Raw genomic sequence first — 16,174 nt, forward strand, 5'->3', positions numbered from 1 at the left:
ATCTACTGCCATATAGTATTATATTAGTTTTAGGTATTCAGCATAATGATCCAACATTTATGTACCTTAAAAAGTGATATAGAATATTAGATATTAGTATTTAGATACTGATATTTAGAAATAATTTCTAAAAATTGCATTATTTGCCTTTGTATTGATCACTACTAATGCCACCTTCCAAAGGTCTCAGACTCTCTTCTGTTAGTGTCTAAGGCTCTCTTTGATAAACAGAGCAGGCTGGAGTTGTGTTACACCAAATGACAGCACTTTATAAGGACCCTTCATAATTATTCTATGACTAGAGGCCTGGTGCACAAAAATTCATGCACTTGGGTCGGGGTGGGCCCCTCAACCCGGCCTGTACCCCCTCTCGCAGTCTGGGACCCCTTGGGGGATGTCCACCTGCTGGCTTAGGCCATTTCCCTGGGGGATTGGGCCTAAGCTGGCAGTCAGACATTCCTCTGGCAGCCTGGGAGCCCTCTGGGGATGTCCGCCCCAGGGAGCGGGCCTAAGCCACAGCCGGACATCCTTAGTGCTAATGAAGAAGCAGAAGAGGCTCCCACCACTGCCTCTGCCATTGCAGCCATCAGCCTGGCTTGTGGCTGAGTGGAGCTCCCCCTGTGAGAGCGCACTGATCACCAGGGAGCAGCTCCTGTGTTGAGCATATGCCCCTTGGTGGTCAGTGCACATCATAGCAACCAACCGTTCCTGGTCGTTCTGCCCTTAGGGTCAATTTGCATATTACCCTTTTATTATATAGGATTATTTATCACAAAAGTGATGGTGAGGGAAAGGCAGTGTTGCCACCCAGAGATGTTTCGTGCTTCCCAGTAAAGGGGAGTGATGGTCTGCTGAGCAAAAGAATGGACAGGGTTTAAGTTTTCTGTATCCCTTCACACCAACTGTGGTTTCAAGTAAGGATCCCTGACTTCCCTGTACCTGCCTCCGGTGACAGAATGCTTAGGCTCAGCTTCCTGTGAGTTATCTCTGCGCATGGAAGTGTGATATCTCTGTCAAGAGCCACATTTTGATCTGGTTTCTAGATCACATCTCTAAACCACAAGTACTTCAGGAACCACCTGGAGGACAGTCTTTCTCTTGGAAGGCCCTTGCTGATCGAAGATGTTGGGGAGGAACTAGATCCAGCCCTGGAAAATGTGTTGGAGAGAAACTTCATTAAGACGGGATCTACCTTTAAGGTAGGTTAAGCCTTTTGATAAACTGTGCAGAATAATTACCGTGAGGCCAGGTAAATGTGACAGAGATGAAATTTTCTCAATAGGCAGTAACTCAAATTCGAGTCTGGGACAAGAGGCATTTGCTTTGTTTTTCCACACTTCCTGAGTTGGGATTAAAGTATTCAGGAGTAGGATTTTAGGATTATCTACTTGACGTGTGTAAAAATGTCTGACTCCATTTTGATGTTTGACTGTGGACAGTTTTCAAGCCCCATTATGCCTCTTTCCCTTTCTGTCCCAAATCTGGGCGAGCTGTTAAGAAAATCTGGGTACTCTCTCTCTCTGCTTTGGCGGAAAGTTAACATCAGGAAACTCCCTGTCCATGCCCATGTTTTGAACCCTCATTCCAGCCCCATACCCTCACCACCACAAAATCCCAAAACAGCTGCCCCCCTGACCCTCTCAAGAGAATTTTTGGACCTGCTTGGGGGCCTAACCTAATCTCCCAGAAAATGCCATTATGTGAGTAGTAAAGAAATCTTTTTCTATCCTTTTAGTGCATATTTGACACCATAAGTCTAGTCTTCTGAGCCAAATTTTGGGTGGGGAATCCATCTCACAACAGTTTTGGTGATAAATTCTGTATTTATTGCATGATATATATTGAACTTCCTCTCTCCTCCCCTCCCTCCTCCCTCCCTCCCTCCCTCCCTCCCTCCCTCCCTCCCTCCCTCCCTCTCTCCCTCCCTCCCTCCCTCCCTTCTTTCCTTCCTTCTGGCTTGAAGTCATGTGAATGCCTGAGGATCATTTCATTTTTAGTACAAATTATTTCTAGGTACGTAATTGCATACAGCAACACTTGATCCTATACAGAAAGACACAGTAAGATGCATCTTTGTTTTATTACTTTTAACTTTCTTTTTTATAAAAAAGGTGAAAGTCAGTGACAAGGAAGTAGATGTGATGGATGGCTTCAGACTCTATATTACCACCAAACTGCCCAACCCAGCCTACACCCCTGAAATAAGCGCTCGAACCTCCATCATTGACTTCACTGTCACCATGAAGGGTCTAGAAGACCAGTTACTGGGCAGAGTCATTCTCACAGAGAAGCAGGTGAGTGAAGTATGGCCATGCCCTCTTCTGTATTATATTGTGATTCTTTCATTAATGAAAGCAATGTGATAAAAGTTGTAATAGGATTGAGTTCCTGTTTCATTCTGAAGTTTTTTCATTACTAATTCCCAAGTGTCTCAGATAACTGCTAACCAATATCTACTTAACATATTTCATCTGCTTCTCATAAATCACATACCTATCATCATTTGATTTCATAAAGACAAACGGTGTAACTATGAGAATATCAGTCTTATTTTCAGCCTCATTATCCTGGTTTTTAAATTTATTTTCCTGAAGAGTTTGTCCTATTGTGAGTTCTATGGACTTTTAGCTTTCTAGTACATGTCTAGGTTTTTCTTTCATTCAACTCATTTGTTATACTTTTGGAATATAAAATTAAAATGCTTCACTCAGGTAACACCAAACATTGTTAGTTCATATTTGTTATTTAAGAACATTCTGTGTATGCTGTGAGAAGATAGAGTTTCACTGAGCACTTTCTGGAAGCTACTGGCTCAGTTATTCTCTATAAGGATAACTCTAGATCTGTTTTTTTTTTTTTTACTTCTATTTTATGGGGAAACTAATGCTCAATGAATAATGGCCAATAATTTAGAAACTTCCCTGTTTTGAACCAGCATTTTCTCTAGGGAACGTGTGAGACTTAGGCAGAGAAATCTAGAGATTTTTGAGGATTTTAATAAGACTGCTTTGGTGAAACTGGATGGACTCTGAAAGGTGCTATTGATTTTCTTCTGGATTCTTAGTTTACTTTATGACACCTGCTACACTGGCCTACAGATTTATTTTGGTTAAATTGGCAGAATTTTTGGAGTCTTCCCTTCCCATTACTTTTCCTTTTTTGTATATTGTATCATGCTTGAGCCTTTCCACAAATAAAATATCAGGAAATAAAAAATGGCAGGAACGGATGCTAGAATGCCTGCCACAGACTAGCTATCAAGAGATAACACCTTCAGAATATGTACTTGTTCATTTTTGGCGTCTCAGCGGAGGTGGTTGAGGAAGCTCAGGGCTGCTGTGTCATGATGGCAGGAAGGACTGGGCATCTTGATCCACGGGATGTAACGTATTCAGGGCAGGACCCAGTGTGGTGTTTGAGGCTCTGCCTCACCGGTGGCCCTGGCCTGAGGGAGATAAGGGACTCTGATGGCAGTTTGAATAATAACCTTGTCCTTGGTTTTCTTTCTATTCAGCTCAGATGAATAGAGTCTCCTTAGAAAATTATTTAGTCTGACAGATTGTGGTTGCAACAAAACAGAACAGCCCAGCGCTGAGCCGTGATTGTGGCCGCAGAGGTTTGAGATGAAGCGAGGAGCACTTTAAGCTCCTTTGAAAACAAGACTTCAAACAGCTTTGAAAAGGCAATAAGGATCCTTGGCCCGGCTTTTTTCATACTTCCTGGGAAAGTTGAATGTCATCTCATTATCAGAATCCATTCCAGTCTCACAGCAAACGACTCTTAACAAAGAGTATGGTCAGAGTAACATGACACGACACTCGTTCCTTAGGATAGTAGAGGGTCTCTTACCCTGAACCACATTATAATACAACATGTAACCTGAATTTTCTTTTCTCTAAAGCAAAGTCTCCCTCTTGCTGGACTTAATTTGGGAGGATTTTAAGTGGCATACGTTTCACAAGCAGCTTGTTATTTTGCAGCTTCTGTTCTTCCCACCGTCTCCCCGAATCTGCTCTGATTACTGTGTCTCTCTGGCCTGGTGGTGGCACATGGCTCTGAGATGGACTCTGGTGTTTTCCAGGCATTGCCTATATTGGTTCTCAACCTTCTGACCCTTTAAATACAGTTCCTCATGTTGTGACCCAACCATAAAATTATTTTCGTTGCTACTTCATAATTGTAATGTTGCTACTGTTATGAATCGTAATGTAAATATCTGATATGCGGGATGGTCTTAGGCGACCCCTGTGAAAGGATCGTTCGAGCACCAAAGGGGTCGCGACCCATAGGTTGAGAACCGCTGGCCTATAATCTAGTGACTCAGTTGAGAAGAGCCCATGTCTGTGTCATATGAACACAGATATAAAAAGTTTTCTTACGTTTAAATTGTTCCTTTGACTTCATTGATGATGTAGTCTCTCTATGATCACTTTTTGGGTGATTTTAAATATGAATGTAAAATGTCAGTATAAAATGTTGTAGAGCCAAGGCGGGTGTTGGAAGCTAGGAAGATCCCACCGATGGGAAGTTGATGTTGGAAAGCATCTAAGAAAATCCCTTAAATGTGGGGCTGAAACAAATGGTGAGCGTCTTCAGTCAGCATGAGCTGTGCATTCACTGGCCTGTGGATTCTTCGTGTGGAAGGTGGCTTGCAGCTGTAGCTTATGCTGCAAGGGAAAGACCACTATTCTCTGATTCTATAATTTACCAGCTTCTTAGTGTCCTGGGAACACAGGTAGTGAGGAGGCCTCTCACGCGGGATCTGGTCTCAGGAGTGCTCAGCTGTACAGCTGGCTGGACCCACAGTTTTGTTAGCCTCAGAAACCGAAGGAACCCCAGAGCCTATGAATGCAAGGACGGCAGACTTTTGAACTCACTTTACACTTTTCTGTGTGCTTCAGGGCAGTCATTTTAAATGTGTGAGCTGTTCAAGTTCACACCAAGGCCATATTCAGTTGTTGACCTGATTGATGTACCTGTGAGTAGATTCAGACAGCCTCTGTTGTCACCAGAAGGTGATGGATCGGGACCATTTTAAGCAGGCAGTAACCCAGTGGCCCTCCAGCAGCTTTCCTTTAAAGAAAACCCAGTCTCCTAGGCTCACTCTGACCTTGGTCCCAGAGAACAAGAAGTCAGAAACTCAAAGAGACCTCTGCAGTATTAGGAGAAAAAATACTAATATCAATGAACAACTTCTACTGTCACGCCATGCAAAACCTCAGGGGTAATCATTGTTTAGAATTCCGGATGAGCAGACAGGCGGATGATTGATTTCCTTTGGAGGTAGAGGAGCCTGAACCTGGTGGAGCTGATATGGGAAGTAATTTAATAAAGACACTAAACAGACAGTGTTATTGCCAGCTCCCTGGTGGGAGAGAAGAAATAAATCTGTTTCTGAGTTCTGTTGTTTAATCTTTCTGTTTTAATTAGCAATGTAAAGTGCAGAAGAGAAGAATCTTAGGGAATGAAAGCCTGGGTGATACCTTAGAAATGAGAACTCTGAAAGGCTGTCATCTCTTTTCTGTTACTGATTTCAAACCTTTGGTTACAGGTGCCATTTATGTACACAAAGGATTTTAGTTTTCATTTGCATCTTTGTTGAAGCCCTTACTTTTTGATCATTTAATTAATAAATAGTACATTTCCTGAACTTATACTGAATAACTGCTGTGTTTTCTTATTCACTTTGGGGATCGTTTTCACAGTTTATATAAAAATTTTACATTGTAGCCTTAGGATATAGAATACAGAGCACAAATGTTTACTGTTTTGTGTGTGTGTGTGTGTGTGTGTGTGTGTGTGTGTGTGTGTATGAGATAATCCCTTTGTGGGAAAAATGCTTACAGACAAAATTATTTTGATTAATTTTCCTCCTTCATATTAATTTGAAAAATAACTATCTTTTATATAGTCAACAGAAATAAATTTAAATCAGTCACACAAATTAAAATATGCCTAAAACCTTATCCCAAAGTAGGTTTTCTATTTTTAAATCTTGAGTGAAAAGCAAGCAGCAATTGTTCTATTTTCTTTCAAAGATAACTTTCTTTTCCTCACAACTATGGTCTGTTCTAGTGTTGGGCCACTTTTGTACCATGTAATACATACTTTGCTTTTGTAATCCCAAATACGACTTTAAATTGTACTGTTTTCTTTGGAGTATATTATTCATTGGTTTCAAGCTTTGGGGGAAAGGTAGTGCTTAGCTTTATTTCAAGCCTTTGGCAATATAAATGTATTACTGTATTGACAAATTTATTTTAAAGTGTTAACAATAGTATTAAATTGACCACACCATCTCAATCATAGTCAAGCTTTTACTTATTACTTTTTAAATCAGGAATTAAATAATTTGCCACTTATTGAATGCATTACTATAACTGTGTTTACTTTATTAATAATGGTTTTTAAAGCAACCTGGAGACATAATTTTTTTCTTTATTGATTAAGGTATTACATATGTGTCCTTATCTCCCCCACCTCCCCGTTGTCTGTGTCCATTGGTTAAGTTTATATACATGCATACAAGTCCTTTGGTTGACCTCTCCCCCTTACTCCCACCCTCCCCTACCTTCCCTCTGAGATTTGATGGTCTGATCGATGCATCTCTGGATCTGTTTTTGTTCATCAGTTTATGTTGTTCATTATATTCCATAAATGAGTGAGATCATGTGATATTTATCTTTCTCTGACTGGCTTAATTCACTTAGCATAATGCTCTCCAGTTCCATCCATGCTGTTGCAAATGGTAAGAATTCCTTTGTTTTTACTGCAGCGTAGTATTCCATTGTGTAGGTGTACCACAGTTTTTTAATCCAGTCATCTGCTGATGGGCACTTAGGCTGTTTCCAAATTTTAGCTATGGTGAATTGTGCCGTTATGAACATAAGGGTGCATATATCTTTTCTAATTGGTGTTTCTAGTTTCTTGCAATATATTCCTAGAAGTGGGATCACTGAGTCAAATGGGAGTTCCATTTTTAGTTTTTTGAGGAAACTCCATACTGTTCTCCACAGTGGCTGCACCAGTCTGCACTCCCACCAGCAGTGCACGAGGGTTCCTTTTTCTCCACATCCTTGCCAGCACTTGTTGTTTGTTGATTTGTTGATGATAGCCATTCTGACAGGTGTGAGGTGTCTTTGAGCATGTTTTCATATGTCTCTTGGCCTTCCTTATATCTTCTTTCAAAAAGTATAAATTTAGGTCTGGAGGCATAATTTTGGTTTCAATCCCATAGTTCAGAAGTGGAAACAAGGTTGGAAATGTAGGTAGTGACAGGTTGTGTGAAGCATGTTGAGAATTTTGGCCTTTTCCCAAAAGCTAAGGGAGATCTTCTGAATGACTTAGGAACAGAAAAGGGAGACCAAGTGTGGTCAGAGTAGTCCACCATGGAATACATAATAGTTAATGCCCCAGTTAGGGCAGGGGCTATGTAATTGGGGGGAAATGGACAGAAGAAAAACTGTTGCTCAGGAAAAGACTCAGTAAGACTTGGGGCAGTTTTTGGTTTTGACAGTCCCTGCAGACAGGGAAGCACATATCCTGAGTGTGAGTGCAAGAGTAGAAAGTTCTCCTTTTTAACATCCCCTTTCACCTACATCATTATGCTTTTATGATGGTATATGAAATCTAAAGTATGATTTTTTGGGCCAACTTATGATTTTATTTTTCAAACTACTCATTTCTAAATACACATTATAATCTTTCTGAAAAATCCATGAGGGAAATGAATCAAGGGAGGCGATAGAAGGGACGATACACATTCTGAGCAGCTATCCATCCAGTTGATGTTTTAGCTGCTTTAATAGTGATATCCTCACAATCACTCTTGGAGCTGTTTTTATGTCCATTTTGCAGATGAAGAAACTGAGGCTTGTAGAGTTGTGTAACATGGCCAAGGTCATGTAGTTAATAAGTCCTGGGAGTTTGGATTCAAACATGTCTTTCTGATGTCAAAACCATCACTCCTCCCACTGCACTATTCCTTCTCTTACCTGTCTTCAGGTGAGGACTTTTATAAAGCTCACCTTGAGGAACTCAGAAATGATGGTGTTAGGTATGAAATTTTGGATTATGGCAATAAAAATAATTGAAGTTTTTCCCTTTAGTTTTATTATCATTGTATTTCTTAGTGTAAACATGGTGTGAATGTTTTTTTTATTATTATAACTGCATTTGGAAAGAAATTTTATGGTGATCTTTAAATGTCACTTGTTTGTACTAATTTCTACATTACCTCAAATTTGAGATTCTCATCTAGTGAATAAATAAATTAAAATAACTACCCAGGAAGCTTCCAAATATAAGTAACAGATGGAAACAAAGATAATAAGAGCAGGTTTTGCTTGAGTTGCTACATCTCAAAGAATTAAGAATTGATGTAAGTGCAAAGATTTTGTTTTGCTTAAAGGAGTTTTCCTTTTCTAGAATATTACCAGACTCACGTTGTGCTCAGACCATGATTTGGGAGCCTGGTAGGAGCCTACCCACCAAAACTGTTCAATCAGTGGGGTTTAACTGGCTAGAATAGAAAGCAGAGGCCAGTGGTCTTTCTCTTTACCTTAATGCAATTGTGTTACCACAATTTTGATTTTAACTTCATATTTTTTTGGTTACATAGAATTTTATGTCTGTATTTCTGATACCAAGACATGACTAGATTTTTCAATCCTGTTTACTCATTGTCCTTCCCATTTTTTGATTCTTTTATTAGCTTTAAAGTTAGAGCCTCTGGCATAATGATACTTTCACATACAATTTGATTTGGTGCCAGAAGCGTTCTGTTATCGCCCAGCCTATGAGCTTCCTGCTTCCACTGGTGTGCTCAATGTCACGGCCATTTCCTCCTTCCCCAACCCTCACCAACCCCACCTTTCCTTTCCTCTCTTCCACAGTCTCTCCCTCTCTAACTACCAGGAGGAAGAAATAGCCAATAGGGACAATAATCTTCTGAAGCCTTCCTCTCCCAAGCTGCCAATAAAAGACTTATAGGGAAGACACTTCTTCACTTCACTTGGAGAAAACAGCACCTTTACAAGCAAAGAAGATTTTTCCATTTAAATGTAACTGCAGGAGTAAATGTATTTAATCTGAGACATATATACATTTGTCCTCAAATACACTTCAATATATTTTCAAATATATGTCATCTTCAAAACAAGCTTAAGTGTAATTACAAAAGTCACTTAAAATGATTTGACTTTAGAAAAGAAATAGTTGGTAAAGGGGATTTGGTAATACTTTTAGCAAATTTCACATTGTTTGCTACCAATTCTTCTTTCCTCTATTAATCCTCCTTCTCTTACTTAGTTGTTTGTATTTTTTTTTCCAACCAAATATGGTAACTATACTACAGGAGATTGAGGACAGTCCTGTATGTTAACTTTTTAAGGAATGACCAAACAATAGTTATTAATTAAAGAAGAAAATATATTTATGCAAATTAACAGGAATTGGAGAAAGAAAGAACTCATCTTATGGAAGATGTGACCGCAAACAAAAGAAGAATGAAGGAGCTAGAAGATAATTTGCTTTACCGGCTGACGAGTACCCAGGGGTCCCTGGTGGAAGACGAGGGACTCATTATTGTGCTGAGTAACACAAAAAAGACCGCCGAAGAGGTGACACAGAAGCTGGAAATTTCAGCTGATACAGAAATTCAAATTAACTCAGCCCGGGAGGAGTACAGACCTGGTGAGTTTGGTAATGAACTAATGTCACAGGAAAATGAAGCGGGAAATAAATGAGAATTAGAAAAATTGACATTAGGCCAATGGTCTTGCAAAGTGGGGTGGCCATTTATGTTTTGTGGCATTTCTATTAAGTAAAATTGAGATGACAATATTTTATAGTGATGTTAATTTTCCAGTTCATGTTAGTTGGCAAATCTTTTAAAGTTCCTGTGAACTTATTTTTAAACTAGAACTAAAAGGGAGAATTGTAAAAGACCAGCTGACTACAAGTTAGTAAAATCTGAGGAATTAATGCACGAATTTTGGGCTGTTCATTAGTTGTTTATTATTTGACAACAAATAGCTAGTGTTTTGTTTGTAGTCTTTGTATTTGGAAGGTAGTTCTTTGGTATAACGGGAGCTCTTCAGTCTTATCCACCAATTTGATAATTGGTGGTGTTCATTGGTTACTAGAGGATCGTGCTAAAAGAATTCAATCTCCTTTAATAAATTATCATTCCTCTTGGGAAAATAATGGAAACCATATCTTCTACCAATGAAGAGTCAGGTGCATCCTCTTTGCGATGCCTTGTTTTGCCAGCTTTAGGCCAAGATTAGGCACAGCTTCTTCATGGCACTTAAGAATGAGGTCCTTCCACTGCCTACACAACTTGCTAGGTGTTAAAACCGTTGATATCCATTCAGCTGTCTTTTCTACCTATAAAGAAACAGTAAAGTGTCCTTGCAAGGGATCTAGACATTCTAAAATGGAAAGTGCCATTTGAGCAACACAAATAGTGGACTACTTAAACAAAGCCTATAAGTAAGAATTAAATACAGAGGATGAGCATCACTCTAGACTCCCACTGCTAATACATAAGTATCAGTAAGACATAAAAATAAAGCTTGTTGTTTTCATGTAGCGTTGAGGCCGATCGGTCCCTGGGTCATTTACTTTCCAGCCTGACAGTACAGGCAGCCTTACCTTGTCTTTCAGTGGCTACTCGGGGCAGCATTCTCTACTTCCTCATCACCGAGATGCGCTTGGTCAATGAGATGTATCAGACTTCGCTCCGCCAGTTTCTGGGCTTATTTGACCTTTCCTTAGCCAGGTGTGTATGTGCTTGGGAAGGCAACCTGAATTCTCTATCTGTGGTCTAGATGATGACTTTACATTTATAATTTTCTGTAGCTTTGCTGAGTCTTATTCTCTTTTAGATCTAAGATTAGTGCAATAGCTACTGTGTTAACAAATCATTCTCATGTATCATTTTATGCTCAGAGAAAGCTCCACCAAGTATTCATCCATTGATTGATTCCTGTGGGTTCATGTGTTTCGGTTAAACAAGAAAATCCCCAAGACATTGTTGTGAGTGATAATGCCTGTTGGATAAAATTGATTTAGAAGACGTTATGGAGTCTGTTACGTTATTTCACAATGAGAAAATGCTCGTTATTTTAGATTTGGAGGTCTTACCCTTGTTGTGTACAAAATAAGAATTGGCCCTCCAAAGTTACTTATTCTACATTCAAGACGTTGCTTTTATGTACAATTGAAAAGGGCACGGGGATGAGTCTGATTATAATGTTCTCTGCTCCAGGTCTGTCAAGAGCCCAATTACAAGCAAAAGGATTGCTAATATCATAGAACACATGACCTATGAGGTCTATAAGTATGCTGCCCGGGGCTTGTACGAGGAGCACAAATTCCTGTTCACCTTGTTGCTTACACTGAAGATTGACATCCAGAGGAACTGGGTCAAGCATGAGGAGTTTCTCACCCTTATTAAAGGTCAATATCATCTCTGAAGCATTATACATAGCTGCAGGGATAGGAATGATTGTGAAGGTTCTGTGCAGTAATTTCTTCTGGTTATAATAGTTTCTTTGCACTTCATTGAAGATTGCATTTATGTGAGATATTTGTTCATTTCTTGTATGAATATTTGTTTAGAACCTACTGTGCTGCGGCATAGAATAAGCACTTGGAACACATCAGTGAGCAAAAAGAAGAATCTTGCTTTTGTAGAGTTTATATATTTTTGGGTGGGTGATACACCAAAAAAATCATGAAATAATAAGTACATTATGCAGTATGTGAAGAGCTGGTAAGCACGTGGAAAAAACAGAGCTGGATAAAGGGTGTGTGAGGTAGGGGAGGTTTAAAATTTAAATGGGATATATGGGATCTTTAATGGGGTAGACCTCCCTGAGAGATGGATAGGTAAGCAAAGGCCTGAAGGAGCATAGCACCGGTTCTGGGGGACATTCAGAGGAAGAGTGTTGAAGGAAGAGGAGCCGGCATCAAGGGCTCCATTAAAAGCAAGGAATATGATGGAGGGAAAGCCAAGCAAGCCGGGTGGGTGGAGTGGGTGGGTGAGGCAACTGTGCAGCTCAGCCTGTGGACACTATTCTGTATCTGCTGAAGCATTGCTCACAGACAGGTCCCCTATACCATACACTGGAACAAGACAGCCCAGTGGAAGGTGGGGAAACATAAATTCACTATCACATTCTTGAATGTCAGGACATTCAAGAATAAACAAATATTTATTTTATTTTTTAAAAAATATTTTTATTGATTTCAGAGATGAAGGGAGAGGAAGAGAGAGAGAGAAACCTCAATGATGAGGATCACTGATTGGCTACCTCCTGCACTGCTGGGGATTAAGCCCGCAACCTGGGCATGTGCCTTGACTGGGGATTGAACTGTGACCTCCTGGTTCATGGGTTGACGCTCAACCACTGAGTCACATAGTCTGGGCAAGACAGCAAATATTTAAAGTGCCTGTGAACATGATAGTAGGGGTCTAAATGGTTTTATCTACTATACTTTTCTAAACAAAGCCTTTAAAAATAAGACACCATTTTATCTGGGGGTTGGAGGGGATTTTCATGACTTTACGTGGAGAGTGGATTTGCAGAGAACCTTGAAGAGAAAGAACCCCAATGGGGATAGTAGGGAGGGGGTGTGTATATGCACATGCTGTGCCCTGGAGAGTGTGTAGTCATACTGATATATATATATATATTCATGTTCATATACATATGCATATCCATCAGATAGTAGCAGCAAAGACTCATTCAGCTAGACCTGAGCTTACACATGTATGTTTATGGACAATTCTCTCTCTCTCCCTCCAATTTGTTGTCTCTTGTACCCTTGCTCCTCAGGTTTCTTTTTTTTCTAAGTTTCCTAAAGCTGAGCAAGTAGAAGGTGAGTGATCTGGAGAGACGATGCCTTAGATAGACATGCATCATATATTACTGATTTCTGGCCTCACTACTCCGGTCCTCTAGCTTACTGAGCTTTCCTAGGGGAAAGTAGTTCCAGATATCCTAAATTCAGGCATGCGTTTCCTTGTGGAAATGACTTTGAGCTTAGCATCCTTGGCAAGGTGGAGCTAGGATAGAATCCAGCATGGGCCTGGCTCCAAAGTTATATTACTGATTCTTAAATGTGTTTTTGTGAAATCACCTATTCGTTCATTAAATTTTAAATCTTGTTCATCACCATGACATATTTCTGAGCTTAAAAATGTCAATGTAGTAAAATAATTGAAATTAACATTGTTTAAGCAGAAGTTTTTATAGATTGTCTTATAATAAAAAAAGGAAAGTATAATAGCTTTATATGTTTAATTTTACAGGTGGTGCCTCATTGGACCTTAAAGCTTGTCCTCCTAAACCAGCTAAATGGATCCTGGACATGACCTGGTTGAATTTGGTGGAACTCAGCAAACTTAGACAATTTTCAGATGTCCTTGATCAGGTAACCTGTGCTAATGATAATGTCGCAGTGAGCTGCTACAATATTCCTGGAAGAGAGGGGTTTCTTAATATTGACACTTGTAAAATGCGTGACCTGTGTTTGACCTTCCTCACAGCTCACTTACACTCTGATAAAGCACACTCCACCCATTGCAGAGTGGTCTTGCCCTAAGAAATTATTTGCTCAGGAAATCTAACTGATGCTGCCCTGTGCCATGTGTCATATCATCAACTGGAGATCCACAAGCAGAGAAATGGATAGATTCATTTAGGTGCAATAATTAGATATACTTAAGAGGTTGTGCCTTCTTTCTACAGGTTAAATATGAAAAAAATATGAACAATCTTCTTCTTTATACTAAATATACTTTTTTGCCTCTTCGGCTGCCCCTCCTGTTATATTTCTTAGCTAGGCATCTGGGTATGAATCTAATGCAGACACTTGGCTTCTTGTTTTTAGAAGTTATTGTCCTTTCATCAGCCGGTTGCTGATGAATTGTGTATCTATTGGGATCATGGAAGTTGAGTATAGAGAATTGAATCAGGACAGGCCAGGAGGTGGGTTTTTGAATATCAGATGACCAGAGAGAAATCACATTGACAGCAACGTGGCTTTATTCAACTACAAGTTAAAGACTTAAACACATTTTTTTTTTTAACCAGAAAATTTCCAATGCATGTTTTTTTGTTTTTGTTTTTAAAATTTCCCAGTTTAAGTTAATCAGAAGCTTAAGTTCTGCTAAATTCTTATGGCTTGGCTTACAACTCATGATTACCATGGAGTTAGGGTACAGAGCATTCTTTTGGGTAAAATAACTCATTTGGGAGTTTTAATGCACGCTGGCTTGTTCCCCACGGGATGACTCCTAGTGACTTTACCTGGGCCATTATCTGTCATTGAGGTTGTTATCTTCTGGAGATTATATCTTTTTTTTAATATATTTTTTATTGATTTTTTACAGAGAGGAAGGGAGAGAGATAGAGAGTTAGAAACATCGATGAGAGAGAAACATCGATCAGCTGCCTCCTGCACATCTCCTACTGGGGATATGCCCACAACCAAGGTACATGCCCTTGACTGGAATTGAACCTGGGACCTTTCAGTCTGCAGGCCGACGCTCTATCCACCGAGCCAAACCAGTTTCGGCTGGAGATTATATCTTATACCTTGAACTTCTCTACATTATGTAGTGTTTTGTGATTGAAAGAGGTTATTATTTTTCATTCTTACATGATACTTTCTAAATACAAACCTGGAATGCTTTTTAAGAAATTAGACCACTAAGATATTCACTTGGGTATTTAATCAAAGGGGATATATTAGAGTACATAACATTATATTTATCTGTAATGTTGTTTGTTCTGTTTTTCAGATGCTTGCTTATGTAATGCTCCTCTCTCTTTGATTTTTTTAAGCTCCAAAGGATAATGGAGTGTGTTATTTTCCTCCTTATCAGTTGCCTAAAGGAAGCCAGTGCCTGATTATTTATTTGATATTGCGTGATAGATTTCTAATTACTCTAATAGCATATTGGCCAAAAAATCATCTTTTAATTATAAAACATGTATTAAATACTGTGTGTTTTTTTTGTTTGTTTGTTTGTTTGTTTGTTTGTTTTTTGTACCTAGAGTGGTCCTGGGAAGTGAGGAAACATAAGTAAATGAGACATGGTTCTTCATCATGAGAGGATTTCATGGAGCAAATCAGATTTCCTTAAAATAATGAGCTTCCATTGATTTCTTTACTACAAAGACATGAAAGAAATTAAACAACCCAGGGTTCTCTGTACTTCAGAAGCTATCTGTAGGCTGTTGTTACTGCAGAGTGACATTAGAGCAAATCACATTTGATTGCTAATGTTTAGACTTTTGGACACTAGAATATAAAATTAAAAAAAAATAATCAAGAGATATCATTCACACATGTCTGGAATGGCCAGAAAGTTCAATGGAACATATCTTTGACCTATCACTGAAAGCATTTTCTATGGTGTGCCACATTTCTTATCCCCTTGTATTTTTAGATATCAAGAAATGAGAAAATGTGGAAAATTTGGTTTGATAAGGAAAACCCTGAGGAGGAACCTCTTCCAAATGCCTATGATAAATCTCTTGACTGCTTTAGACGCCTTCTTCTTATTAGATCCTGGTGTCCTGACAGAACCATTGCCCAGGTAACCATTACCGTCCCTGTTAAAAAAATAAAAGATGCCTGGCTGGCGTGGCTCAGTGGTTGAGCTTCAACCTATGAACCAGGAAGTCACATTTTGATTCCCAGTCAGGGCACATGCCCCGGTTGCAGACTCCATCCCCAGTGTGGGGGAGGGGGAGTGTGCAGGAGGCAGCCAATCAATGATTCTCTCTCATCATTGATGTTTCCCTCCCTCTCAGTCTCCCTTCCTCTCTGAAAATCAATAAAAATATATTATAAAAAATTAAAAGACTATTTTTAAGGAGGCTGTTCTTTTAAATTTAAAGACATATTTAAAATGTTAATCCCAATGAGAATTTTTTTGTAGTCTTGCATGTATTTTTCTAGCAATAGAATGTGAAAAATGGAAAAATAAATGAGGAATAAATGTACCGAGGTATACATTTAGGCTAACCGATTTAATAATATTCTTTGGCCCAAACGGTACAAGAGTGAATGTTTTCAAGATTGGTGTGTAGGTATAGCATAAAGGTAATGTCTTATTCTTCTGTATCATTTTTTATATTAACATTGCGGACCA

General features: G+C 39.2%; 1 protein-coding gene across 2 annotated transcripts in view; it reads left to right on the forward strand.

Moving 5' to 3' along the window:
- Positions 1 to 16,174, forward strand: part of DNAH5 (dynein axonemal heavy chain 5) — a 232,376-nt gene that overhangs the window by 191,478 nt on the left and 24,724 nt on the right. For both annotated transcript variants that reach the window (XM_059694776.1, XM_059694777.1), the window contains 7 exons: positions 1,044 to 1,199; positions 2,112 to 2,294; positions 9,450 to 9,693; positions 10,669 to 10,783; positions 11,273 to 11,463; positions 13,322 to 13,443; positions 15,467 to 15,616. In XM_059694776.1, the coding sequence (XP_059550759.1) occupies positions 1,044 to 1,199; positions 2,112 to 2,294; positions 9,450 to 9,693; positions 10,669 to 10,783; positions 11,273 to 11,463; positions 13,322 to 13,443; positions 15,467 to 15,616 (1,161 nt within the window). The remainder of the gene's footprint in view (positions 1 to 1,043; positions 1,200 to 2,111; positions 2,295 to 9,449; positions 9,694 to 10,668; positions 10,784 to 11,272; positions 11,464 to 13,321; positions 13,444 to 15,466; positions 15,617 to 16,174) is intronic.

The sequence above is a fragment of the Myotis daubentonii genome, chromosome 4 (genome assembly GCF_963259705.1).
Source record: "Myotis daubentonii chromosome 4, mMyoDau2.1, whole genome shotgun sequence".
In the NCBI taxonomy this organism is placed as follows: domain Eukaryota; kingdom Metazoa; phylum Chordata; class Mammalia; order Chiroptera; family Vespertilionidae; genus Myotis; species Myotis daubentonii.